Source organism: Notolabrus celidotus, chromosome 6 (genome assembly GCF_009762535.1).
Source record: "Notolabrus celidotus isolate fNotCel1 chromosome 6, fNotCel1.pri, whole genome shotgun sequence".
Lineage (NCBI taxonomy): Eukaryota > Metazoa > Chordata > Actinopteri > Labriformes > Labridae > Notolabrus > Notolabrus celidotus.
The window spans coordinates 26,569,507-26,595,069 of record NC_048277.1 but is presented as its reverse complement, the minus strand read 5'-3'; the positions used below and the strand labels follow the sequence as shown (position 1 = coordinate 26,595,069).

Below are 25,563 nucleotides of genomic sequence, written 5' to 3'. Positions count from 1 at the left end.
TAATCATGATTTGAAGTTGTTGAGAGTAACTGATTGTACCTGAGCCGCAAACTGGAAGACTTCATAATGTGTAAACAGGCGAGCCTCAAATATCATGTTCTATGTGCATTAAATAATGAAAAGCTGTATATGGAAAAATAAAGGATGCTGGCATTTCAAAATACATTTAACAACAACTTTAAATTTACTTCACTCAAACTCTCTGAAAAATGAAGTAAATAAAGTAAAACTTAACAATAGCACCATTTACCTTTAGGCTCACTAAACACTGAATTATATTTACTGTTCTATATTGTTGCTGTAGTGTCACAGAGATAATGACATTAATAACCTGTAATGTGGAGGCAGTTTCAGAGATGTGGAAGCCCTGAGAGTTATCATGAGTTTTAAGGTCTTTTGTGCATGAATAGCTTCAAAAGCTTTCACCTGGAACAGCGATAATGTGTTTTTTCTTTTTCTTTTTTTATTATTATTTGTTAATTTACTTATTTAATTGTGTATATACGTTGTAAGATATGCCTATTTTTACTTTTTGATAATTACTATTTCATATGCTCTTGTTTGCTCTATATTGCTTTGCACTGTCTACTTCGCTGCTGTAACACTTAAATTTCTCCGTTGTGGGACGAATAAAGGATATATTATCTTATCTTATTGTGACTGCAATGTGAGATGGTAATGAGGTTTGGCCCATTATATGTTTTTGATATTATGGTTTCGGTTGGTTTTTATAATTTAATGTTTTTAAGTTTGACCATTTCTTTCACTATTTTTCTTTGTGCAGTCTACAGTGACCACAGGGGCTATGTATGATGACTGACTGTTTCCTTTATGTATTTGTTTATTTTCGGCTTGGGAGTTTTCATGCTGCTGATTTATCACACATTGGTTTGTTTTACTTCCTGTTGACTCAAGTTGCTACTTCATTTATCGCGTATCATTTTGTGTTATTACGTAACATCGCCTTTTATTTTGTGGTTGGCCACCTGGCGAAAGAGACACACCCACCTAGTTGGTGAGACGCCAATGAAAGCCTAGGGCTGAAAAGCGTTTGTTTCTTTATGCTGCTATCAATTTCTGTCACTAAAAGTTTTGAACTGTATTGCGAGTGCTGACGTTTTTCAACAGTTTGTCCTTTTTGAGTCGGCACCGAGTAATTCTTTGAGTAGTTTCGAACTTTCGAGTGAGCACGCCAATTCTTTGTCTTGCTTCAAAAGCTCACAGATGTACACTACCAGTCAAAAGTTTGGAAACACCTTCTCATTCAACGTTTTTTTATTTATTTTAATTATTTTTAACACTGTAGATTAATACTGAAGGCATCAAAACTATAAAAGAACATATATGTAATTATTTAATAAACAAAAAAGTGTTAAACAAACCAGAACATGTTTTATATTTTAGATTCTGTAAAGTAGCCCCCTTTTTCCTTCATGACAGCTTTGCACACTCTTGGTATTCTCTCAGTCTGCTTCATGAAGTGGTCTCCTGGAATAGTTGAATTAACATGAGCCTTGTCAAGAGTTCATTTGTGGAATGACTTGCCTTCTTAATGTGTTTGAGACCATCAGTTGTGTTGTTCAGAGGTAGGGTTAGTACATAATGGATAGCCCTATTTGACTACTGTTGTAATCCATATTATGGTAAAAAACATTTTATTTAATAGTTTTGATGTCTTCAGTATTAATCTACAATGTTGAAATTAAAATAAGTAAAACCCATTGAATGAGAAGGTGTGTCCAAACTTTTGACTGGTAGTGTCTGCCTGAATACACATCTTTTATAAATGTCAACAGAGCATTATATGTTTCTTTGTATGCATTTCCCTCTTTTGTAGATCTATTTGAATGCAAAATGTTGTTAATTTGTCCTCTGCATAGAGTTCATCCCTGCAGCTACATTAACTATTTGGCTCCTAGTTAGTTCCTTTATTTAAATCAGTTACATATACAGATGCTCTAATGTCCTCACAGCTGAAAGTTAAAAGATAAATGTTTTTTTTACTGTGTTTCTAACAGAGTGTCTGGAGGGGAGCTGTTTGACCGCATCGTAGAGAAAGGTTTCTACACAGAGATGGACGCGAGTCGGCTCATTCGACAGGTCCTTGATGCAGTCAACTATCTGCACTCCATGGGCATAGTGCACAGAGACCTAAAGGTACAATAGAATGTGTATTCATGGCTTGAACATTGTTTTTCACACAGCCCTCTGACTATAAAAATTGTTTATCAAAGATGGTTTGAACTTTTCAGTCTTACTGTGAGGGGAAATCCCTTCCATCTAACCTGTAGGAGTGATATTACTGTAGCTCTTTGTGAGGATCATCCTCAAAGGTTAAATGTCAGGGATTTTCTCTCTTAGTTGAACTTAACAGTAATGCTCTTCTGTTTAATACTGTATACTTATGAAGTTAAGTTTTAAATTTAGAGATAGTGCGCCATTTTTGTTCTGTCCTTGGAGACCCTGACGTGGTTTGCTTTCAGCTCTGCGGTTTTAGCTTGTTTATTTTGGATAATCATCCTTTTCTGCTAATAAATGTCATCCATAGTCACAGTTAAAGTGCTCCAGCTGTCTTTTGTCCTTTTTTTTAGTTTGGAGTATCTCCTGTGTTCCCCCTTGGCATTTTAAACAGCCATAACAACTACACAGTTCCTCACAAAATCTCTGCACTTGTTTTTAAAGCTTTCAAATTTTTTGCCACTCGTGTGGTAGCCCTCGTTTTCCTCTGCTGGGGAAATCCCTGCTGTTTAACCCTGTGAGTCATATCACGTGAGGGCATGCAGAGGATCACCCCCAGAGGTTAAATGTCAGGGATTTTCCTCCACTGTAAAACTAACGAAGCCTCTTTAGTGAGCCGGGATTTCGTTCCATATTTTGTCTGATATCTTACCGACTGAGATTAATCTCCATCGACAGAGCCTGAGGTCAGATGGACACACAAAGACAAACAAACACAGACATGCTTTTTAACTCTTTGCTCTTATTTTCCAGCCTGAAAACCTGCTATACTTCAGTCCACATGATGAATCAAAGATCATGATCAGTGATTTTGGCTTGTCAAAGATGGAGGGAACAGGGGATGTCATGGCCACCGCCTGTGGAACTCCAGGATACGTGGGTGAGGATGCCCTGTGAGCTCTTTCCAGCTTTGTGGAAACTTACTCTGAGATAATTAGATTCACTAGTTGGCTAAACATGATGATCTAATCTAATCTGTCAGTAGCCACAGGATGACTTTAGCCATCTGCTGCAGGCAAACCACCAAACATTCACATTCATCTCAAGCCATGTTTGCGAGGAATGGAATAATAATAATTTTTTCATTCTTTGCTAAATGCATACAGTTTGTCTGACTATTGAATGTATTATTTTATTGTTCTAGCGCCTGAAGTTTTAGCTCAGAAGCCTTACAGTAAAGCAGTGGACTGCTGGTCTATTGGGGTCATCGCTTATATCCTGTAAGTGCTCACTTTCAAATATAATATGCAACAGTAGCTCATCTTCTCTGTTGATTGCTTGATGTTCTTTCTTTTTTTTAGAAACCCTCATTCAGTCCATAAACCACCAGGCAAACAATATAAAGGGGGAGAAATGGTTATTAGACTGACAAAAAAAATCATTGAACCAATGACAGGATGAAAATTGATTAACAAAAGAGAGTCATCAGCCATGCTAGCTAAGTGAAGCTATACTCGGCATGAAATGCTAACTCTTAGGATGCTGACCATCGTATGGTGGTTCACACTGATTCTGAAGAGGTGTATTCACACTAGTATTAAAACACACATTCACATACATTTTCTTGAAGCAGCCAGTGACATGTCAGAGTCAAGGTATAACTGTTATAAGTTTAAGTTATAACTCTGCTCTTAAGGAATATTTAAGATTCAAGATTCAAGATTCAAGAAAGCTTTATTGCCAAATGAGCTAGCACACACAAGGAATTTGATGTGGTGAATGGAACACTGGTACTTAAAACAAGAGAGAGTAAGGACACAACAAGACAGTAAGGGCAATAAATGTATAAACCTAAACAAAAATCCAAAAGTTCAAAATAAAAATACCATCTGTACAAAGAAAGGCAAAGAAGTACTTTTAAAGACATGAAATAAGTTTAGCATAAAATTAACATGAACAATGTGTAAGATTCCGATATTAGCTTCAGTTTAGTGTATTAAATCAGGGGTTCCCAAACTTTTCAGCCCGCGACCCCCAAAATATAGGTGCCAAAGACTCGGGACCCCCACTGTCCCTCTAAGTGATTTCATGTGGCTTCATTTAGCTGGTCTGCAGAAAATGACCCTACCTATATGAGCATGTGGTTGTGTTTCCTGTGCAGTTATGAATTATCCTACTATTATGCTTTTGATAATTAACTGTTCACTAACTCTAAACTTAGAAGTCATCTGGCAACAAAGAAAGGCAGAAAACTCATTACGTTTTCTATTTTCAAGGTTTTACTTCAAGTTTAGGTACTATTTTTGTCAATATTTTTTACTATAATGGGTAAAATGTACTATTTTTAGATGACTTAAAAAAAAAACTATTCTGGAAGACATCTCAAGACCCCCATTTGTGTCTCGCAATCCCCCAGGGGGTCCCGACCCACACTTTGGTAACCCCTGCATTAGATGATCACCAAATTAGGATTCACACATATGTGACCATAAATGTATAAAAAAAAGTAATGTTATTTATTAAATCCATATTAAGACTCTTCAGTCTGATGCCAAGTGAGTGACAGACCAAAAGACTGTCATTCAGTTTTCATCTTTAGGCCACACCCTGGAGTGTCCGTGGCCCTTTTTTAACATTGTCTCTGCCACAGCCATAACAAAGCTCTGCTGTCTTTGTGCCTCTCTATTTTTGTGTAGAACACACAAAGTGGTAATGTTTGTGTCCTGATGTGTGATTTAACACAATGTTATAATGTGCCATTCCACAAAACACAAGAGGCATGACATGTAAACAAACAGTGCTAGCTTCATTTACAGACAAGGTGCCGTTCCACTTTCCAACATTTACAGTGACAATGTTTCACCTCTGTTTTGGCTCAGTGGCAGAGCGACAGCCCCACCAATCTGCCTCTGTGATGTTTACATTGGTGATAAGGTGTAAGGGGCTGCGTCCATTAATGCTGTTTTTTGCTTTGACAGCACCCACAACCTTTATTTCAGAGCACTTCTAATTGGTGCTCACTGTTGTTAGATCACAAAGGTGGCCTGGGGCACTTCTGCTACCCTTGGTAGAAACTGTAGGTCTGTTTTAAAAAAGCTTAAAACAATCTCAAACCATCAAACCCAAACTGATTTAACTAAACCAGATTTTAACATCAAATTGTTTGATTTTGAATTATTGTTGTTGGGAGCAAATCATGTCTCAGTGAAACCCACAGCTACTGTTTTCCTTTATAAAATCAAAAAGTGAATCAGGTAAATGGCTTTAGTGTTGAGCTAAAGCGCCTACGAGAAACTGTCTTTGTCTTGGTTTTGTTAGCCCCTCTGGACAAAGTGGCACCTCTGACATTTTTGCTGAATCTGTCCTGTAATTTAGGCTTTCTGTCCTTTAACTGGCTCTGTTGGTGGAGGCTGTAGTCCTTGTTGCGCTGGTCGGGATTCCCCCCTCTCTCATTTGCTTTCCTAAGACTTAAACTCTTAACTGTTAATTTCAGTCTGGTTTATAATCAGTCAAAAACTCCTCACAGGAGCTTTAAAGACATTTTGATTCCCTTACAATAAGACCATTTGCCTGGTCGTTGTCATGCTTATGGTTGTTATTTTTATTTTCTTCCATATCAGATAAGAATAGACTGTTATGTCCTTGTTTTTTCCTCTCTTAGCACTCATGTAGTCTCTATAATCCCTCTGACCCGTCTCCTGTTGCATGCTGTATGAAAAATCAAACTGCCTGTGAATGAGATTAGGCCACACTAAATCCTTGTAGATTTGGGTTAAAAATTTCTAACAGCAGCTGGATGAGTGTGCTCACACGGGTTGTTGTTGTGTAATCATCCATCTTTCATCTCTTCAGGCTGTGCGGTTATCCTCCTTTCTATGACGAGAACGACTCCAAACTCTTTGAACAAATTCTCAAGGCCGACTATGAGTTTGATGCACCGTATTGGGACGACATATCAGACTCTGGTGAGCTATGACATATATGTTTCTTTCTTTTTATGGATGTGGATGTGTTAACACTGTTTTCAGATCATTAATAAAGGTTACACTTTTTGATTTTCAATAAAGTAGCTGATGATTGAAGCCACAAAGACCTGAAAAGGGCAGTATGAAGTAATAGACAAGCCAAAAGTACAAATAAACAAGCTACAGGATCCCTAATGGGACAAAAGGAGTGTTAACTACAATTATTACAGAGTCACTTTTAAAACCGTAACACCAGGAGAGGTGCATTCGTGGTGGGCTGAGAGAAGACTACTGTTACAAGCTGCTAAAAGCTGCTAAATCAAGTGAATAATCACAGCTTCTTCTTTTGAAAAGTACACACACATACAATAAAGATAGAACAAAGTAAAATAATCAAGTGACTCACAGATGTGTGTCATGTTATTGTGGACGACGGGTGGAATAAACACACTGCGGTTAATCTACCAATCACATTCAGCATTGCAGGCCCTGCCCCCCAAAAGCCCCAGGGCTTTTCGAAAAGTACTATCCCCCTAGCAGGGGCTTTTTAGGCGGGATATTATCTACCCCTGAACTAAATTTAGAACCTTGGTCCACCGGTCGAAACGCACGTAGTTCAGGGGTAAAGTCCCTGGTTCCAGGATAAAGGTCCCTGGCTTTCTTTATTTCCTTCAGTCACTTAAAACCGAGAAGCAATGACTGCATCTTTTATCCGATAAGTTAATAACGTATATCTAAACTTAAACGGCTCTCACACCTGTTATTTTTAAGTCAGTGTTTCTTGGCACATATTTAAACTTTTATTTGATCCTTCTCCCAACACATTTGATATTCTACCCAACAAGCTAAAAATGTTCCTTGTAGATAAATAAGGTAAATTAAGACTCGACTCACTTCTTAGTAGATTATGTAGTGAGAAGTAAGTGATTTGGAAAGCAGCCCATGTGTCTAAAAGAAGAGCTGGAATCAAGGATGGTTAGCTGCTTAGATAGCTTACCTGAAAACACTGCTGGCTTACAACACTGAGTTCCAACATTTCCAGCTAGCTAGCTTGACTGAGCTGAAGCACAAAGCAATGAGCGCAGACTGTGGTGGGTCACCATGTTGTAGATGCACAATCAACCTAACTTTGCATCAACCTAGCAACAGGAAAAGAGGCGGAGCTTAAGCTTCCTTGAAAACAGCTATAAAGTGCTGCCTGTCTGTCCACCCGGACACACCCCCAAATTCTGGAAATCTGTGCAAAACTTTATATTTTTTTAAATGGATGAGTCATAAAAAATCTTAGCTTATGCTAATCAGCAGTTTACAGACACACTGCTGACTCACTATTGACTGATAACACGCAAAAGTATGGTGCTTGACATTTAGTATATATTAGTTCAGGGTTCCCATGCGTCTTGTAAAACCTGGAAAACAGTTGACCAGTTTTCCAGTACTGGAAAACACCTGGAAAATGGGAGAAAAAATAAAATGTCCTGGAAAATCACAGATTGTCTTGGAAAATTATTCCAATAAATTATTATAATTATATATTCCAATAATAATATTTAATTATTATAATTATTATTATGCAACCTGACAAGGTTAAAAAAAACATCCTCATTCAACATTTGTGGCCATTTTTGTCATTCAGATCTATTTAGGTCGATTTATGCACTGATCCTCTGATTATTATCATTATTTATTTATTTCAGTAAGGCAGCTTCCAGTTTCCTTTGCTGGCTCTTTTGATTTTTACTTAGCTAATTTTATATTTTTTGAGAAAAGAGAAAGCTGAGATGAGCGTTGCCCATCATTGTTACTTGTACAGCACTTTATTAGTGCAACCATCTGTGGTTGCATTGTTCTATAATCAATTTGCCATCATTTTTAAGCATGTAAGAGATGATTTAATGGATAGCCATAGACTGCACGTCTTTCAATGTAGACTTCCACTGAAAGGAACATATTAGACTATTTAGGAACTAAATTAGGAGCTACTATGTTTTGACTAAAGTTTTAACCTTTACTGCCTTTTTTTGGCTTACATGGCATCATACAACTTATTGAAACTTATCACTATGTGCAGACTCAAAAATGTGCCTCTTTCTCTCTAGTTAGTACTGCCAAATTATCTTTATTTCAATAGCTCTGATAACTCTTCATTGAAGTCTTTTGCTATGAAAGGAAAAAAAGTGCAGAATAAGTGTTATTGACATTTTCCATTCCCTCCACAGCCAAAGACTTCATCAGCTGCCTCATGGAGAAGGATCCCGAGAAGAGATTCACATGTGACCAGGCTCTTGAGCACCCATGGTGAGAAAACTTACTCCCCCGTCACACTGCTTCCCTACGAGACAATCACAGGGAACCTCACATCTCGGTGCAATGAAACAGCAGTATGACGCAGATTGCCAGGCTTACAAATTTGTCATGGAGAGCATGTCCTCCCACTATCATCTGTCGCCATGGCTTCAAGCCGCAAACCCACCTCTGCTCGGCACCGCCAGCCCTCGGAGAGAAATCTGCTGAATAAATGGCTGCCAATTAGTGGCTGGCGTCCTGAAGGATGCTTGAAGAATGTGGGAGCTTTAATGAACAATTAGGATGTCTTCCCAGGCCCGAGCCGAAGCTAACGAGAGTGAGCTGGCGTGGGCTGCTGTCTCCGGCTGAGGTGGCCAATATGAATAGGTCTGTTAGTCAGTAATGGGCCTTTTGGGTCCTTGGCAGGTGGTCGTTCTAATACAAATATGTGGGTATGTGACACCAGTAACAGGTATCATAAGTGAGAGAAATGGCCTCCATTGACAAGGTTTCAGACTCTGAAATGAAGATGAATGTGACAGAAAGTGAGAAAGCAGAAAAAAACATCTGAGCAATCACAGATAAATAAATAGAAAAATAAACTGAGCAAATAAGAAAACAGCATGAGGATGACTAACAGTGTTAACACATACAAATATATTTCATTTGGTTAATTCTGTGTTTGTATGTGTGAGTTTTGCTTGATCTAATAGAACTTGACTTTCATTTGCAGGATTGCTGGAGACACTGCTCTCTGCAAGAACATCCATGAGTCAGTCAGTCGGCAGATGCGGAAAAACTTTGCCAAAAGCAAATGGAGGGTGAGCAGAAATGACCTGGTTGCAGTATTTAATGATACTTCAAACATATTATCCTTGATCTGTTTATACTGCTGAAATGTACTGTAGCGTGTCTTTGTTGTCACAAATATCTGTTTCCACCCTCTCTTCACAGCAAGCGTTTAATGCAACGGCTGTGATTCGCCACATGAGGCGTCTGCAGCTGGGCACCAGCTTCGGCAGCAGCATTCAAAGCAACAACACTGTGTCCAACCCTCCGAGCCGTGCTCCAGCCAAGAGCCAGTCCGTGGACTGTGCCCCGCTCTCCATGAAGGACTGTGAGTGACACTTTAGATGCCCTCTGTAGACACAGACATGCCCAGCTTTTAGTCCTACACAGCTCTGTTCACCCTCACTTTAGCCAAAGCTTAAAATCCTTCAGATGTAATTTTCTGTTAAACAGAGTGAAGTGAGTTTGACACCAAGACATGTGGTCATGACCTGGTGTCAAACTGTGGGGGCTTTTAATTAAACACAATATCTCTATTTACAACATCTAGAATTATTACCTTCTTTTTTTTAAGTTATATATTTGGGGCGTTTTTGTCTTTATTGATAGGACAGCTGAGAGACAGGAAATATGGGGAGCAGGTAGCGGGGGAAGACATGCAGCAAATGGCCGCGGCCGGGAATCAAACCGGCAACCCCTGTGACAAGGACTGTAGCCTTAGACCGCTAGGCCACCAACGCCCCAATTATTACCTTCTTACTGTGTTCATACATTGCAATATCCTTGAATCGGCAACACATACTCAGCAAGTACTTAATCTTGTTTTTTTACTAATCCTTAAACCACATATCATAGTTTCAACAGCAAAGACATTAAACTTGAAGTCTTTAAGATATTCTCTTTTATTCTTCTCTCTTTCTTTTTCTAAATAATGTTTGTACAGTTTGTTTTCTATGATTAGGAATAATGGATAAGTCTCATATTACTTTATTACAATTTAATTCCTACAAAGACTCACACCAGCAATGATATCTATTTTATTTTTTATTTATTTTATTCAGTATTGTTGGGGTACTCACAGTCTGTTAAATGTAATAACATTGTTCCATAGACCTCTATTGTTGGCCATTAAACACATATTAATGAGTCACAATGTTGAGCCGTGTGACACAAGTGGCATAGCCTATGTTTTTCGTGAGAGAGGATCACACACACAATCCTGCTGCTGTAAACTAACTGGAGCACCAAACGTTTTTAATTAATGGTAAAATGTTTCATTATTTCTTCCAGTAAATAATGAGATTTACTCAATGCTCTATTTAAAAATATATATATTATTGACCTTATTCCATATTTAAGCCTTCCTCTTTTGTGTTTATGGTTCTTGTTTTCTTCTTATCTATGTTTTGCTTATATGTTAATGCACTTTATAGACTCGTTTTTTTAAAGGTCACAGAGCCAGCTATCATTGAGAACTTAAAGGAGTTTCACTATCATTTAAATATGAGGAAAATTGAACTTTTTCATCCAGTCTAGAGTAAAAAATGAAAGCTCCTGAAAATGTTGTCAGACCCCTTTTATCCAATTCACTGTATTTACAAGGCAGCCATTTTCATTGTACATTACCCTTAGAGTGGTAAAGGGTAGCTGCTGCTATTGTGTGGTGCTACTCTATCCCATATTTGCTAACGTTAAAAAATTAGACATCAGACGAGTCACACGCTTCTTTACCTTTTATTTGATCAGAGACTACAAAGCAATGGATAGTGAAAATCTGGAGGAACGTTGAAATATTTTCAAGCAAAGCAACATACTTTCCATCTTAGTACTCTTTTCTACCATCAGCTAAAGTTAGTATTCAGTCATTTAGGTAGAAATATTGTTGATAAAGTTGCACAGTGCAATAGGAATGTGGTAAATTCCCATCACACTATAATATAAGCTAGCAATTACAGCTAAAGATCAGTCATTTTAAAGTGATTTAATGCTAATGTTAGCAGTTCTTACTTCGCTGTTGGTAGCTAGCCAGTTACTGTTCAGTTAGCTTAAGAAATGGCCCTACGTCTCCAGAATTTTCACTTTGTCATCTTCTTTTAAGTTCCTTAACAATCAGTGAGGGGTCAAAATATGGACATTTTTCTCTGTTGGTACACCTTTAAAACATGGAGCACAGCAGAGATAAAGTCATTTGAGGTTCCCATCAGAGAAAAATGGCTGCCATGTGGACAATGAGAACATTATCAAGGAGTTGGGCTGAGTAACTTTCTATTAAGCTATCAGGCCATCTGACAAGAAGTTCTTAAGAATTGTTAAACACAACTGGTCAGTGTTTTTCATGCGATTTGTTGCCAATACCTTATTAAGACTTCACCTGGACCTTGTTTTTATTTCAGTAGTCAAATTAAACTCAGTTAATGATGTGCATGTTTGTTTTTCTTCCCTCCACAGGTCCTTCAATCGCCCCCTTGCCCTCTGCTGTGAAAGTTTACAATCAGGACTCAGACGCCACCTCTCCTATAAGAGAGGAGCCATCAGTGGTGGCTGAGGCCCCGAGACCACGCCCCTCCACTGTTACGGTCATCCACACTGGGACTAAATGACGCCAGGTTCCGCGGGAAGTGAGCTGGGAGACCACAGAGCTTTGAGATGGGGATCAAAACCTACCCAGGCCTTGTGATTCAAACTTGTCGCCCAGTTTGCTCATCCCGCATCCTCCCACCTGTTTCTGCCAACCAGGGGAGGAATTTGAGGAGCGTTGGTTCAGCTCCATTTATGTTGGCTCAGCATGGCACCCCCCCTGCTGCCTTCTTTGTCACAGAGACGTGGAAGTTCAGAGGAGGGGATGCTCACCAGAAGATGTTGTTGTGGAATCCATGTTCAGCCTGGATCTTGGTTGTCTTGGAAGATAATCCTGCAGATGGTCTTGGAAGTGCCACTCTTAAAGGAACTCGTCATTAAAGCTGCTATCATTTTTGACTGTGAGCGTCCCAACACTTGACGCTCAACTGTTTGCCTTGTGTAAATATACTGCCTGGAACTGTTGAGTGGAGTCATGTTATGCAAGTGAAATATACAGTGAGCTTCAAGCTGTGGTGAATAATTGTGACATCATCTGCACTCGTTTTGACAGCTCTTGTTAATTTGCTGTGATGTTTGCTCCAACAGTTCCACAGGGTCTTAACTCCCAGCAGTGACAGTGTGTGTTATCTCTTTGCTTTACAGTGTGTGGACATGAAACACGACTGGGACAGTGTGCTTTAATCACAGCTGTGATAGCTGAGAGGTCGGTGCATTGCACTTATGTATTGGATTATTTATTTTCTTACAATATATCATGACTTTTGTAAGAACATCACTTGCAGAAACATGTAAATGTGTTATTAGGCCAGACTGAAAAAGTAACTGAATGACAAAGATATGATAATCTACTAGCTGTTTCTTTGTAATTAATGTTTAATTTGATTAGTTTTGACTTGACTGTGAAGCCCTCCTTGACCAGAGGGGGGCAACAACGTATTGTTGTTGTGTGACCAGTTCTCAGGGATGTGCTCCAGCATGAAGCTAACCAAACCACCTGTCAGAGTGATCCAACAGCGCTGATGGAGGATGGTGGAAAAGTGGGAGAGAAAATCCTCCAAAAACTGCATGTTACTCCAATGTGCCATTGGGAGAGTCTGACAGATGCTTTCTTTCATTAAATCCATCATTGTTGACAGTTTTGTGTCAAGTGAGTATTCAATTCTTGAAAAAAAAAAAAGTGTGAAATTATATATGAATGCTAATGTATTTTGGAAAAAATGCACCCATTGCAGCATCGTCAGATCAGTAGTGTGCAGTTCAGTAGTTGTAATATCGTGCTCTGCTTCCGCTCCTGAAGTGGCTGCTCTGAGAACAGCTCACTCTCTCTGTGTTTAATCACTGTGCTTTCATTCCAGCCTGTTGAATTTAGCAGGAACACTCTTTCTACTGCTCTCTCCAGAGACTAAAACAAAAAGGAGAAAAGGAATTTGTCTTTGTGTTTACTTCTGTAGTTCCTCTGTTTGATTTAAATCACTCAACATGATTTTGGGGGGGGGAAGACTGCCCATAACATGAATTAAATTATGTAAAAATGTTGTGGTGAGTGCTGACTTTGAGCCTTTGCTTTAGTGTAAATACAAATCTCGACAACACAGTGGGCTTTGGTCTTAAGTATTTATTTTTGTCTTCCCTGTTTTTTTTCCACCCCTCCAAAAAACACCCACAGAAAGCAAAATATAAAGCATTGAATTCCCCTCAATAAGCATGTATTACATATTGTTAAAGAAATGTGCTTTGGATTTGTAGAGATTCATGTATTAAAAAAAGGGGCTCGTTTGCCTGGTTGTTGCTTCTTTGACAGAAAGTTAGTACAATTCTGCATCCAAAGTAGTTCTAAATATATATATTTAATCATGTTAATCATGGCATCAAACACATGTAAGTATGTTAATATGCTTGAATACAGTATATTTACATTATCTATGTTAATGTGTTAAGAAAAAACATTCCACATATAGTATAACTAGGACACTTTGGTCTTCAGTAACGGCAAACAATATTTACTCCAATCCATTCAATGCATGCCTTTCTTAACTTTATTACTAAACTCCAGTAATCCAATATCAGTAATTTTGTATTTGAGTTACTGGAGTTTATAAGACATCTTTCAGAATCCTTTATGGGCTTTCATGAACATTACTTATCAGAAACGTCACATTCAACGTGTGTGAATTGATGATTTGTTGAGTTAATTTTAAAGGAAAACCATTAAATCTTAACACATTTTCTTCTCTATAACGATGAAGTCGTCTTGTATGGTAAGAAATTGTCACATTTGTATCTTTTTATGTTTTCTTACATTACAAGATTTATCTGTAGCCCATAAAAAATAAAAAATTTCCTTTTAAACAGTAACAAAGTTTCATGGTCCTTTCTGGGTTCTTCACATTCATAAAATGTAGAAGCCCTGGAGGCGTCTAAGGCAAAGGTCTCCTTTCCCTTGGATGGCCTTTAATAAGTTCAGAAATCAAAACACTGTTGTTAAAATGATGTTAATGAATATTATCAGTTAGTATCATATACTCTTGATATACAATTATGAATGCTTTCCTCACATTTCAATGGTGACTGTAATGTCAAGAACTTTATGTAATCCAACCCGACACAAGGGTTTAATGTGGCTGATATTTCTGTTCTCTAACGCAGCCAAGGTTTGATGGTCTTAAGATTAAAGTTTCATTCTACAGCTTAAGTTGTAATTTTTTAAAGCATAATATTCTTTCAGCTCACAGCATCACTTCTCTCCTCTATGTCTCAGATGGAGTGACGGTTGTACTCCTGGGGAGGATGCATCCCATCGTAGTGAAACTCCCTCCACTGCTCTGTGCTCTCTCTGGTCCTCTCGTCTTGCTCTGGGAGATTTAGAAAAGTTTAAAAGATAAGGAGCATGTTTAGCAAATACATTATAACATATATCAGGGTTTGCATACCATCGTTCTCCTCCTCAGCATAGCTCTCAAACTCATTCCTCTTCTCCTCATGAAACTCTCTCTTTCTCTCGTCTGCAGCCAGGATCTGTCTCTGCTCAGCTGCAGAAACAAAAGAGGGGGAGAAACTAACAGATTGCAATCAGAGAAAAAAAAATTTCCACTTTGCCTCAGGCACGGTTTTAACCTGCAATTGTAGATGAGTGACTAACTGTTCACGGACTATGGCTCTGGAAGTCATTTTTAGCCAATGCAGTGAATTTCACTACAGAGTTATGTCTGTTTTTAATGCAGTGCTGTCTGAGGGCTTTTTTGTACAGACATTTCTCCAGATTATCTGTGTCTTTTAAAACATTTTTGCACTGTAGATGATGATATCCCAAAATTCGTTTTGCTCATCTAGTCTCTCATTGAGTGATAAACCTCTTTTCATCTTTACTTCGGAGAGACTCAACCCTTTTTATACCCAGTCATGTAACTAATCCATTCATCCATTATCTTGACCGCTTATCCCGTTAGGGGTCATGGGGGGCTGGAGCCTATCCCAGCTGGCTTCGGGCGGAAGGCAGGGTACACCCTGGACAGGTCGCCAACCTATAACAGGGCTAACACAGAGAGACAGACAACCACTCACACACACAGGGCAATTTAGAGTGATCAATCAACCTGGTGAGCATGTCTTTGGACTGTGGGAGGAAGCCGGAGTACCCGGAGAGAACCTGCACACGCATGCACAGGGAGAACATGCAAACTCCACACAGAAAGGCACCTGCCCGGCCAGGGATTCAAACTGGGAACCTTCTAGCTGTGAGGCAACAGCACTACCCACTGCAACAACATGCAGCCAATGTAACTAATCTGTTGCTAAAATCGAATCTTTAGCGGAAAAACTTTAACATTTACTTTAACAACACCACATTAGCATTTATTTTTGGTTAACCATTTTTGCAACTTTGTAGTTTTTTTGTTGTTTTTTCCCCATTACCTTAAGAGATGCAACTTAGCAAGCAGGATAAGCCTTTTTTTTTTTTTTTGAAAACTATCTTAAATTCCTTAGGTCTTTCTTTATGGAGCATTCATCATAATTATTCTGCTAAGAAACAAAATCCAGCAATCAATCAAGTCTCCACGCCAAGGAGGATTTTTACTGCAAACAACTTCCAGGCTGGAAGCTGCCTCAAAACATCTGGTCTTGAAAACTGGAAATGTTTTGGATGTACTTCAGTCTACTCCGTCAGGTTCAGTTAAGCTGAAAAAAACCCAATACTTTACAATTCTTAATATGCTCTACCAAACTGTTAGGACAACCATTAATATAGCAGGGGAACAGTCCAGAAATAACCTGCATGCCAAAAGGAATCAAAGTTTCACTGCAAAGCTCACCTTCACATAAGATACACTCACATACACACGCTCAACACAATGACTGTTAAACATCACAAGACTACAGCCTCTAAGAAAAAAAAAAACTGAATCACTGTCTGAACAAAAGCCACTTTTATCTATCATAAAGACGCTGGTATTTAAAGAAGCGGCTTGTATCAATAAAACCCTGGGCACTCAGGGGATGCATAGAAGTCTACTGAGTCATGTCTTGCTGCTTTTATTCGATCCTGAGAGATTCCCATGGGAAGAAAGAAAATCAACGGAGAAGTTCACAAAATTTCATACAGCAGTTTTAAGAATGTGTGTACATGGTTTCTGTTTGCGTTATTGATCCTCCTGTCCACTCTGACAGCAGAGATTATTTCCTAATGCAGCTGACGTATCGTAAGCCCATTTTTTACTTGATGAACTGGACAAGAAGAAAAGAGGAATACTGTCTCCATTCTTCCAGGTAAAGAGGATGGATTCATCTCACATCCTCTTCTTTGAGTACAAACTTTTACAATCTGGTAGACAACACAGGGTTACTCAAGTAATGTTTTATAAACCCACATGTGCCTTAGCTTATATATACAGTACATGCTACTGTGGAGGCAGCACGAGAGTACAAGACAAATTTCCATACAAGTACATAAGAGTGTAACATGTCGTATCGTATCCTGTCCTGTCGTCTCGAAGCAAATTGTGTTGTATCCTATTGTATTATACTGCTGCATCATATCACATTCTTTCGTATCATATTGCATCTAATTGCATCATATTATTAGGGATTGAATTGTAATGCACTATATTGTATCATATCGTTTAGTATTGTATGGTTCAGAAGATATTAAGATTATGAATTTTTGCCCAAATAAGGACATGACTGACTTGACTCCCGGACGGGAACACATAGCTGTTGGTTGGGAGCCTCAAACTCCGCCTCTTTACGTCACACTATGCCTGGTTGAGTTTCGCATTTCCAATATGGCCGCTGCCGCCGATTGGCTTCAAAACAGCACTGAGGAACAGATGGCTGACGTCACGAATACTACGTCCATATTTTATACAGTCTATGATCGTATAGTATCGTATCGTATAGTATCGTATCGTTCTGTATGGTATCGTATTGATGCTGTATCCTAAGGTATGGTATGGTATTCTTTAGTATGTTATCGTAGTGTATCATAAAGTATTGTAACGTATTGCATTGCAGCGTATAACATGTTATTGTATTGCATGTATGGTATCGTATCATCACATATCATATTGTGTTGCATTGGATCATATTGTTTCGTATCGCATTGTATTGTGCCATGTCATTGTATCATTGTATTAGAAAATTACAGTCTCTGTGTAAGATATGGTTTTAAAAAAAAATTTATCATGTTTTAATTTGGTACCGACATACTGTACCACTCAAAAGAGGCTATTTTACAGCAGCAAACCTACCATACCATAAAAGTAATTACAGTGTGCCGTGTTTGTGTGTTTAGAGTTCATGCCTGGCTGTGTGAGGAAAACCCTATAAGGAGTGGAATTTATGTTACTTTCATTAGTTAAAGCAGCTATAAATATCTTTCATTCTTTTGGTCCCTATGGACAAAGCTGTATATCATATATCTTATATCTTATCTCTTTGCTGATCAAGCCCTGAACATGTGTGTGTTATCTTTAAAGATTAATATTCTAATAATCTACTGTTGAACAGAATATGTGAACATTGGCTCTTTTTCTATGCATGCTGTGAGTAACTTCCTCAGAATCTGACCAAGTTAAAATAACTGTATCGATAAAGTCATCTTTGAGCCGATGGTCTGCTTTGCTGTTATAGGTCACATAGAGGCATGAGACTGTTTCATAACCAGATTTGAACTCTTCAGAGTACGCTTATTTATCCAAATGTGGGCAGGATGTTTTCTCTGAGTATTGTGGTTACTGAATTATCTCCTGTTTCAAAACAAACACATTTCTATGGATACTACAGCCATACCATTTTAATAATGTAAAACATTATTGAAGTTAAATTTGTTCCTTTCATTTTTCTGAGTAGTGTTGATACAGAGAAATGAGGCAGAGGATTCGACAAAGCCTGCGTGTGACCTCTGACCTGCAGCTTTTGGACCCAAGGAAAAAAACAGAACTGAACATGTCTCAGTGAAACTCACACACTGACTGGCTGCAGTAACATTAGAAAGAGACATTAGCTGAGGTGCTAACCTTTCCACAGAGAGGTCCTGACCTTTGACCTTTTACTGGGATTCCCTGCACGAGTCCGTGCCTGCAGTGAAGAGCTTAGTTTGAGAATTCAAGTCACTTAGATTCACGGATGAGCTGCTGATCAGTATTCATGACTCAGACATATTTTAGACAAAAAGGATTTTGAATGCTACTACCCACTATTTTTGTTTTTATCCTTTGAAAATGTCACAGCGGGAGGAGTCTTCCATCAGCACAGCATGCCTGCTTCTTACGGCACACACAAACTCCCACAAACAAACAAAGTCAAACAGAAGCATTTGTCTAGAGTCTGATGTCTGCATTTGGATGTCACAAACTCTGCTTAAAATTAATGAAGTTGCTCATCCAACCCCTAAAACAGCTAATATCAGTTATTTACTTTGAAAACTTCATCTATCTGAAGGTAAGGTGTCATGCTTTTATGTCATCAAACAGCGGTAGAGGCTCTCCAAAGTGAGTGCAGTGGATTCGTCTCACTTTTTACTTGGCTTCTCCCTGACCCCTCTCTGCTGTGTGTCGGCACATTCCTCATTCATCTCCCAGCCGCTCACCCACTCACTCCACCTCAGTCTTCTCTCTCTGTTTACTGCTTTGTGTTCATTTTATCCCTGCTTTAGCTGCACCAAGTGTCTAGTTGTTGATACACACACACACCGAGCCGCAGCCTGTTATACAACTCGGATTCAGAGCAGCCGTCTCACTGTGTGCTCTCACCTTCCTGCTGGCAGAACTGCACATAACAGAGCTGCTATATCACCTGAGAATGTCAAACATGGTGCAGTATGGGAATTTTCACAACACTTTCGAGGGGGATATTCGTTGAACTACTCGGAGGTGAACGTGTGTGTGCATGTGTGTGTCTGTGTGTGTCAGCTCCATGCTGCCCTGTGACTCCTGCTGCAGCCTCCTGCAGAGGAAGCAGAGCTGCTGAGTGAGTAGGTCTGAGGTGGTCTCTGATCAGGCCAGGTAAACAGGACAGTTAACATCTGCCTGTCATAAAACATTCAGGCTGTCAATAACATTCCTTCTGACGGCCTTTTCAAAATGTAAAAACAACATGCTGAATTCATAAATTAATTTTATATAATAAAGATTTGTATTATTACTTATTATATTATTATCTTTATTATTGATATTTATTATATAAATACATTTATATAATAAAGAAAGTAATTTTATCCATCACTGTGCTCAAAACTTCAACATTCTTCAAATTTGCCAAGTTAAGTTGATTTTTTTTGTCTCTAAAGGTTCACTGGTTGTGGATCAGTGAAAACAGTTTTGATACGAATTACACGAAACACATTGTAATCAAATCTGAAATATAAAAGGAAATAAACAATCCTCAGTCCAAACAAACTCTATGTTTAAAGATCATCAGTACAAATACTAACACCAAAAAATTTAAACCAAAATTGACTCAACTCATCACACTGTTGTTACCTTCCTGTCTGAGATTTGCGGTGAAACTATTGAGATTATGTCGAGGCATTTTGATCTGTTGTGTGACTTTGAGTGGGGAATGCAATGAGGTCTAAAGCTCTCTGAGCAGAGTGTCAGTGCAGTCTGTGCAGTCTGTGGTTCAGCTTTCTTTAACACACTTTGTTATATAACTCAGACAGACGATAGTTAAGTACTGTGGTGCTGCTACAGACCTTGATCATCACTGAAAGCATGTTTTTTTTTCCAATCGAGAGTGAGCAAAGCATACTGACAGATAAAAGAAAGAAGAAAAATTGACTGACATAATTGAGGTGCTGGTGGCTTTGTTTATCCTCTACATCCTGACCATTAAAGAAGATAAATCGATTTGTCATTGTGGTTTGCTGTATAATACCCCCTGTCTCCATGACGACACAGTGTCTCTTTATGCTCAGAATGGGCAGTATGGTGTCAGAACTTTTCATTTAAATCTTTCTGTTGTCTTTTCGTCAATGCTACCGCAGCAGTCTGCACCATCCTGTGCATTTGGAGAGAATGTCAATAATTTCTAGGACATTCCAAAAGCATGTAAACATTTCTGGATTATTTAGCTCGCTATGAGAATATGTTTCATTTTTTAAGGTCACAGCTGAGACAAAAAATGTGCACAATCAAATTATCAATAAAGGAAAGGATCAAAAGCTCTTTAGGGTAAGGAATCCATACCGAGTGGATCACTCATACTTCCATAGAACTCAACTTGGAGTTGAGTTCAAAATAGTGACACTACTGTAGGACAGTGTTACCTGTGTGACTAAAATGTCCTGTATTATAAGGCACAGGTGCAAGAAAACACCCACCATCTGTCCCAACTGCCTCAAATAAACCCATGGGGAACTCACCGTTGATCTCATCCTGAGACTTGGCCCCTCGTCTGCTGCGTTTCCTGAAGAAGTTTGAGGCATCAGCCTCCTTCATGAAAATCCTCTTCATTGGACCTGCAGTGGAGGCCGCAGAATGAGGCTGAGCTCACAGTATAAAGAGATAAAGAGGGATAAAGAGAGAGGATGATGCAGCTCCTCACCTTGTGGGTCTTTGGTGCTGCCTGAGCTGCCAGGCACAGCTGCAGCATCGGCCTCCAGGGACACTGAGGAAGAGTACAAAAACAGAGAATATTTCTATAAGGCCTACCTCTCCATCATAAAAACAAAATATACAAACAGCTACACCGCTCTATACCCCTGATAGTTAAATATCATCCTGAAACACACTCACAGGAAAGTGCAAGAAGCACAGAGAGGACAGCCAGGAGGGCTGCAGACATCCAGGACATCATCAGACGCTCTGTGTGTGGAGAGTTGAGAGAAAGTGGCCCGGGGGGAGAGATGAAGGAGAAATATGTGGAGGTGGAGAGAGCTTGGAGGAATATTGACTGATGTCAGAGAAAAAGGAGGGAGTGACCATGCAGAACTGATGAAAAGACTAAATTCAAAAACAGGATTGTGCTGAGAATTGTATGCTACTTTAAGCTTTTACTTTTACTATTATTGAGTTGCAGTTAAAGCATGCTTGTAGTGGACACCTGGCCGGTCAGGTACATGCATGAGCCTCTCAGGACCTGTGTTTCTGATCATACAGGAGATTACCTAATGACTCTTCAGGGCTGCAAGTGATCATCATTTTAGGTCATATAAACTGAATTTATGCTCTTTATTTTTGATGATTATAAGAAATGATTTCAACTCTTCATATTTTTGCTAAGTGATGACAAAAAATAGATTTGAACACTCTCATGATAGTACTTTAGATTATATTTTATAGTATGATGGCAATTTGCAAAGTCTGTCTTAAGGTGTAAAGAAGCAAGAAATCATCAAGAAACCAATCATCTGGATTCAGACCTGTTTTTATTGAATCATTACTCTGTGAGGTTAATTTGTTACCAAGAGAGTTAGCAGTTTTGATTTTAAATATTACACCACAGGCTGAATATGCTCCTCTTGCCTGGTTAATATCAACACTTACCAGAGAAAACATGACTGACAGACAACAACAAAAAAAGTGTCTGCCAAGAGCTACAGCTAATTTCTTCTCTCTCAGGTCCAGCTGAAGGAGGCCCCTCAACAAGGCTGCTTTCTCTCTCCTTGATTCTGCATAAAATCCACCCGGAAAGTATGCAGACTTCTGTTTGCTGGAGCTTTTTTTTTCTCTCTTCACCTGAATTCTGGCTGTGTCCCAGAAAACAGTGAATGTTTAAATTGTTTCACGGGGCAATCCAAGGTGGAGGGATTGTTTCTTTTGGAAGAGCAAGGAAGTCAAAGGCAGGGTTGCAGAATACTCCAGTTAGGGTAGTGTGTAAGAGGAGGAAAATCAATGTAACCTATAACCAAATAAATATTATCAGGTATTGAACCAGGAAATTAAATTTGACAGAGTCTGCAAATCTTATGTTCAGTAAAAAGTATTTGTCCTGTTTGTTCAGTAGCAGTTTGTTGTGAAATGTGGCGGGTAGTAAGGCCAGGGAAGTCCAAGAAAGTTACTGATGTAAATCTGTTACAAAAATCCTGAAAATACTGATGTCTTGTTATGATAACCTGCAGACATCATACACTACAGGATATACTGTATATTTCACTGTAAATGTTCTACACTGAAAAATGCAGTGCAGAGGCTGCAGCTGATAGAAACTGTTTATAGAAGACTAAAAGAAGCTGTGCTGTTGATTGAAGTCTTTTTTTTATCTAAATAAAATGGTAATTACAGCCTTTTAATGTGAAGGATGGTTTGCTTATTTTCCATACTGCTCTTGAATAATTTTAAAGCTTGTATTGAAGAGGTTGCTCCTGTCTCTCTCTTTACAAACTGAAAAATATATGAGTCATCAAGAAAATAATCAGCTGATTGGTTGTTAAAAGTGATCTCAAACTTCATGCAGCATCTGAAAACTTATTTGACAAATGTACATTAATAGACTGATGTTAAGGTGCAAACAGGGGACACGTTATTAACTTATTAAAATTATAGTCAAGTAGATTACTTGGGTAGATGTTCTGAATACTGAGGGAATGGCTCAGCCGTCATCTAAAGCAGGGGTTCCCAAACTTTTCAGCCCGTGACCCCCAAAATATAGGTGCCAAAGACTCGCGACCCCCCCTGTCCCTCTAAATGATTTAATGTGGCTTCATTTAACTGGTCTGCAGAAAATTAGCCTACCTATCTGAGCATGTGGCTGTGTTTCCTGTGCCTTTATGAATTAACCTACTAATACTGATGCTTTTGATAATTAACTGTTCACTAACTCTAAACGTAAGAGTCATCTGGCAACAAAGAAAGGCAGAAAACTAAATACATATTCTATTTTTAAGGTGTTATTTCAAGTTTAGGTACTATTTTTGTCAATATTTTTTTTTACTATAATGGGTAAAATGTACTATTTCTAGATCACTTTTGTCATTCAAGTTTTTTTATTACATTTTTTCATGATTTCTCTGTTCACCACAAGTTATATATAAGTAATACAAAACCAACAAAGAAGAAAAAATAAATAAATACAAAATATACAATAATAACAACAATAACAATAACAATAATAATAATAATAATAATAATAATAATAATAATAATAATAATAAATAAATAATAATAATGACAGTACAAACAAAAAGGAAGACAAACATAAAACAAGGTAAATAAATAATAACAATAATATTTATTTTTTAGATAGAAAAAAAATTCTGGAAGACATCTCATCCCGACCCAGACTTTGGGAACCCCTGAAGTAGATTACTTGGGTAGATGTTCTGAATACTGAGGATGTGGCTCACCTGTCATGTAAACTTTAAAGTATGTGGTTGTATATTTATGTGTCCAGTATATCCTCCAGTAAGGGGCGCTGTGGGGTTACACAGACAGCCTCACTGCCTCTCCTCAGTCGCCTGGGAGCGGCGCTGTTTCCCGGCTGACACCCTGATGATGACACGGCTGTGTGGTGTTTGGTGGCAGCGTCAGCAGGCAGAGAGATCAACCAGTAATCACCATCGTCTCTCACACTGCCATGGTCTCGAACCCGACACGAAAAACCTCGTCCAACGCTTTCTATTTTCTCCCCGAGAGTAAAAACTTGAACGCTTGTAAACGCAGGCATGCTACCGGACGTTAAAAGCCCGTGGATATAAGCGACACCGGAGACCTGAGACTAGAAACCACCACACGGAAACCACAAAGAAGAAGAAGAAGAAGAAGAAGCAGTCGGTGCTTTTTGTTTTTTCACGCTCGGAGGGAAAGACGGCATCCGGCTTGAGGAGAAGCTCCGAGGTCGGGGACTCCGGTCGGAGTAACGCTCATCGTTTCTGGTGAGAGTGCTTCCATGTTCCTGTTTACAGTTTAAAGTGTGAATGTACCCCGGGTAAAAGCAGCTGACCCCCCCCGGGTCAGCAACATGTACACCACCCTGCGTTCACACAAACGGGCTTAACAATGCAGCAATGTTTACTTCACTGAACCCCAGTCAGTGTGAATACAGCCGTTTGTTGTGTGAGCTCATTCACCGGTGTTTCGGTCTCAAGAGTGACCCTGTAAACTGGCGACTTTCAGCTGAATGCGTTAGTGGATGTCGTAGTTACAACAGCTACTAAAAAAAGGTTCTCACCGATCCCCCTTTGTTCAGTTTCAACTGAACTCATACCTGGTGACAGTATCTTCACGTTGTGATGACAAATTACTGTAAGAGGTATCTGTGGATTACTTTTTTCCGTGTTTCAACAGCTGATTGTAACTACGACAACCACAGACGCATTCAGCTGAAAGTCGCCAGTTCACAGGGTCACTCGTAAAACCGAAACACCTACACTGCAAAAACTCAAACTCTGAGTGAAATAGTCTCATTTTTAGTCAAAATGTCTTATCCCACTTGATTTAAGATCCATTTACTTAACAAGTAACACTTGAGCAAGATAGAGGGACTTATTTTAAGACAACGCATCTTAAATATCTTTTTAAGTAAAAAAATCTTGAAATTATCTTGTGTTGAGTTGTAATTTAGAAGAAACAAGGTTTATTTAACATTTCCAACATGTTTCAAGCGGAGATCTTATTTGTAGAAGATGGATTCTCTTGATTTAAGACAAACCATTTACTTGATTTAAATAAATGCATGTTATTGGAGAATCTATCAGAAACAGCTCCATTGATAAAATAAGGAAAGAGAAGTTGTTTTTTAAGGGTGGGTTACAATTTTCAGGCACTGTTTCTTCTAAATCAGATAGAAATACACATCCTCAAACTACATGCACACAATGAAACACCTACTTTTGAGCATAGCTGGCTTATCCTAAAAAACATCATGACTGAATATTTGTATATCCAGCTAACTATGAGAATACATTATATCTCAAAATGCTCAAACTAAACTTTGTAATCTTATTTCAAGTACAAGATGGTCTTAAACCTAGAGAAGTGCCGCTATAATACAACTCAAATTAAGAAGTTGACATGAAATTTATTAGTGCCAAAATCTATTTTTGAGTGAAAAAATACTAATTCTTAGCATTCTTGACTTATTCTGAGACACTACGCTTTTAAATACTGGGGAAATATTGCTTAAAAGAAGTTTTCCCTGCTAATTTTAAGATCACAGTTTTCTAAATATTACGTCTTTATTTTAAGAAATCTTACCAAGCAAATTTTCACTTGTTCTGTTGGCAGATTTTTTGCTTATTTCAAGGTAAAAGTACCTTGAAATATTTTTTTTCCTTGTTTTTAGACGGGCATTTATTCCAGTGCGGTGAGTGTCCACGTTAAACTAAAACAAA

At 38.6% G+C, this 25,563-nt stretch overlaps 3 protein-coding genes across 11 annotated transcripts in view; 2 read left to right on the top strand and 1 right to left on the bottom strand.

The window, feature by feature from the left end:
• camk1db (calcium/calmodulin-dependent protein kinase 1Db) overlaps window positions 1-12,934 on the top strand; it is a 32,333-nt gene extending 19,399 nt beyond the window's left edge. Inside the window, exons 4-13 of one of the 8 annotated variants that reach the window (XR_004631487.1) lie at window positions 2,019-2,157; window positions 2,992-3,118; window positions 3,383-3,458; window positions 6,031-6,143; window positions 8,363-8,441; window positions 9,163-9,250; window positions 9,384-9,546; window positions 11,667-12,196; window positions 12,441-12,501; window positions 12,753-12,934. Coding sequence is in view for 1 of the 8 variants with exons in the window: in XM_034684976.1 (XP_034540867.1) it covers window positions 2,019-2,157; window positions 2,992-3,118; window positions 3,383-3,458; window positions 6,031-6,143; window positions 8,363-8,441; window positions 9,163-9,250; window positions 9,384-9,546; window positions 11,667-11,818 (937 nt within the window). In the remaining 7 variants the exon portion in view is untranslated. Of the gene's footprint in view, window positions 1-2,018; window positions 2,158-2,991; window positions 3,119-3,382; window positions 3,459-6,030; window positions 6,144-8,362; window positions 8,442-9,162; window positions 9,251-9,383; window positions 9,547-11,666 lie in introns of all 8 variants that reach the window. The other 7 variants (XR_004631485.1, XR_004631486.1, XR_004631484.1 and 4 more) reach the window with 7 other exon arrangements.
• Window positions 12,935-13,398: 464 nt separating this feature from the next.
• On the bottom strand, window positions 13,399-24,289 carry ucmab (upper zone of growth plate and cartilage matrix associated b). Of its 2 annotated transcripts, XM_034684977.1 has the most exons (7): window positions 23,578-24,289; window positions 21,029-21,097; window positions 20,838-20,900; window positions 20,656-20,751; window positions 14,729-14,827; window positions 14,529-14,650; window positions 13,399-14,247 (listed from the first exon to the last, which is right to left on the bottom strand). In XM_034684977.1, exons 1-6 carry the CDS (start codon window positions 23,582-23,584, stop codon window positions 14,553-14,555), a joined length of 432 nt encoding a protein of 143 aa, XP_034540868.1. In that variant the 5' UTR covers window positions 23,585-24,289; the 3' UTR covers window positions 13,399-14,247; window positions 14,529-14,552. The 2 variants fall into 2 exon arrangements, with proteins under 2 accessions (XP_034540868.1, XP_034540869.1); XM_034684978.1 differs by lacking the exon at window positions 21,029-21,097 and having other exon boundaries at window positions 13,399-14,650.
• The window catches only part of LOC117813914 (cyclin-dependent kinase 17-like), a 46,840-nt gene continuing 44,916 nt past the window's right edge, over window positions 23,640-25,563 (top strand). Inside the window, exon 1 of the mRNA XM_034684975.1 lies at window positions 23,640-24,105. The gene's annotated coding sequence lies outside the window, so the exon portion shown is untranslated. The remainder of the gene's footprint in view (window positions 24,106-25,563) is intronic.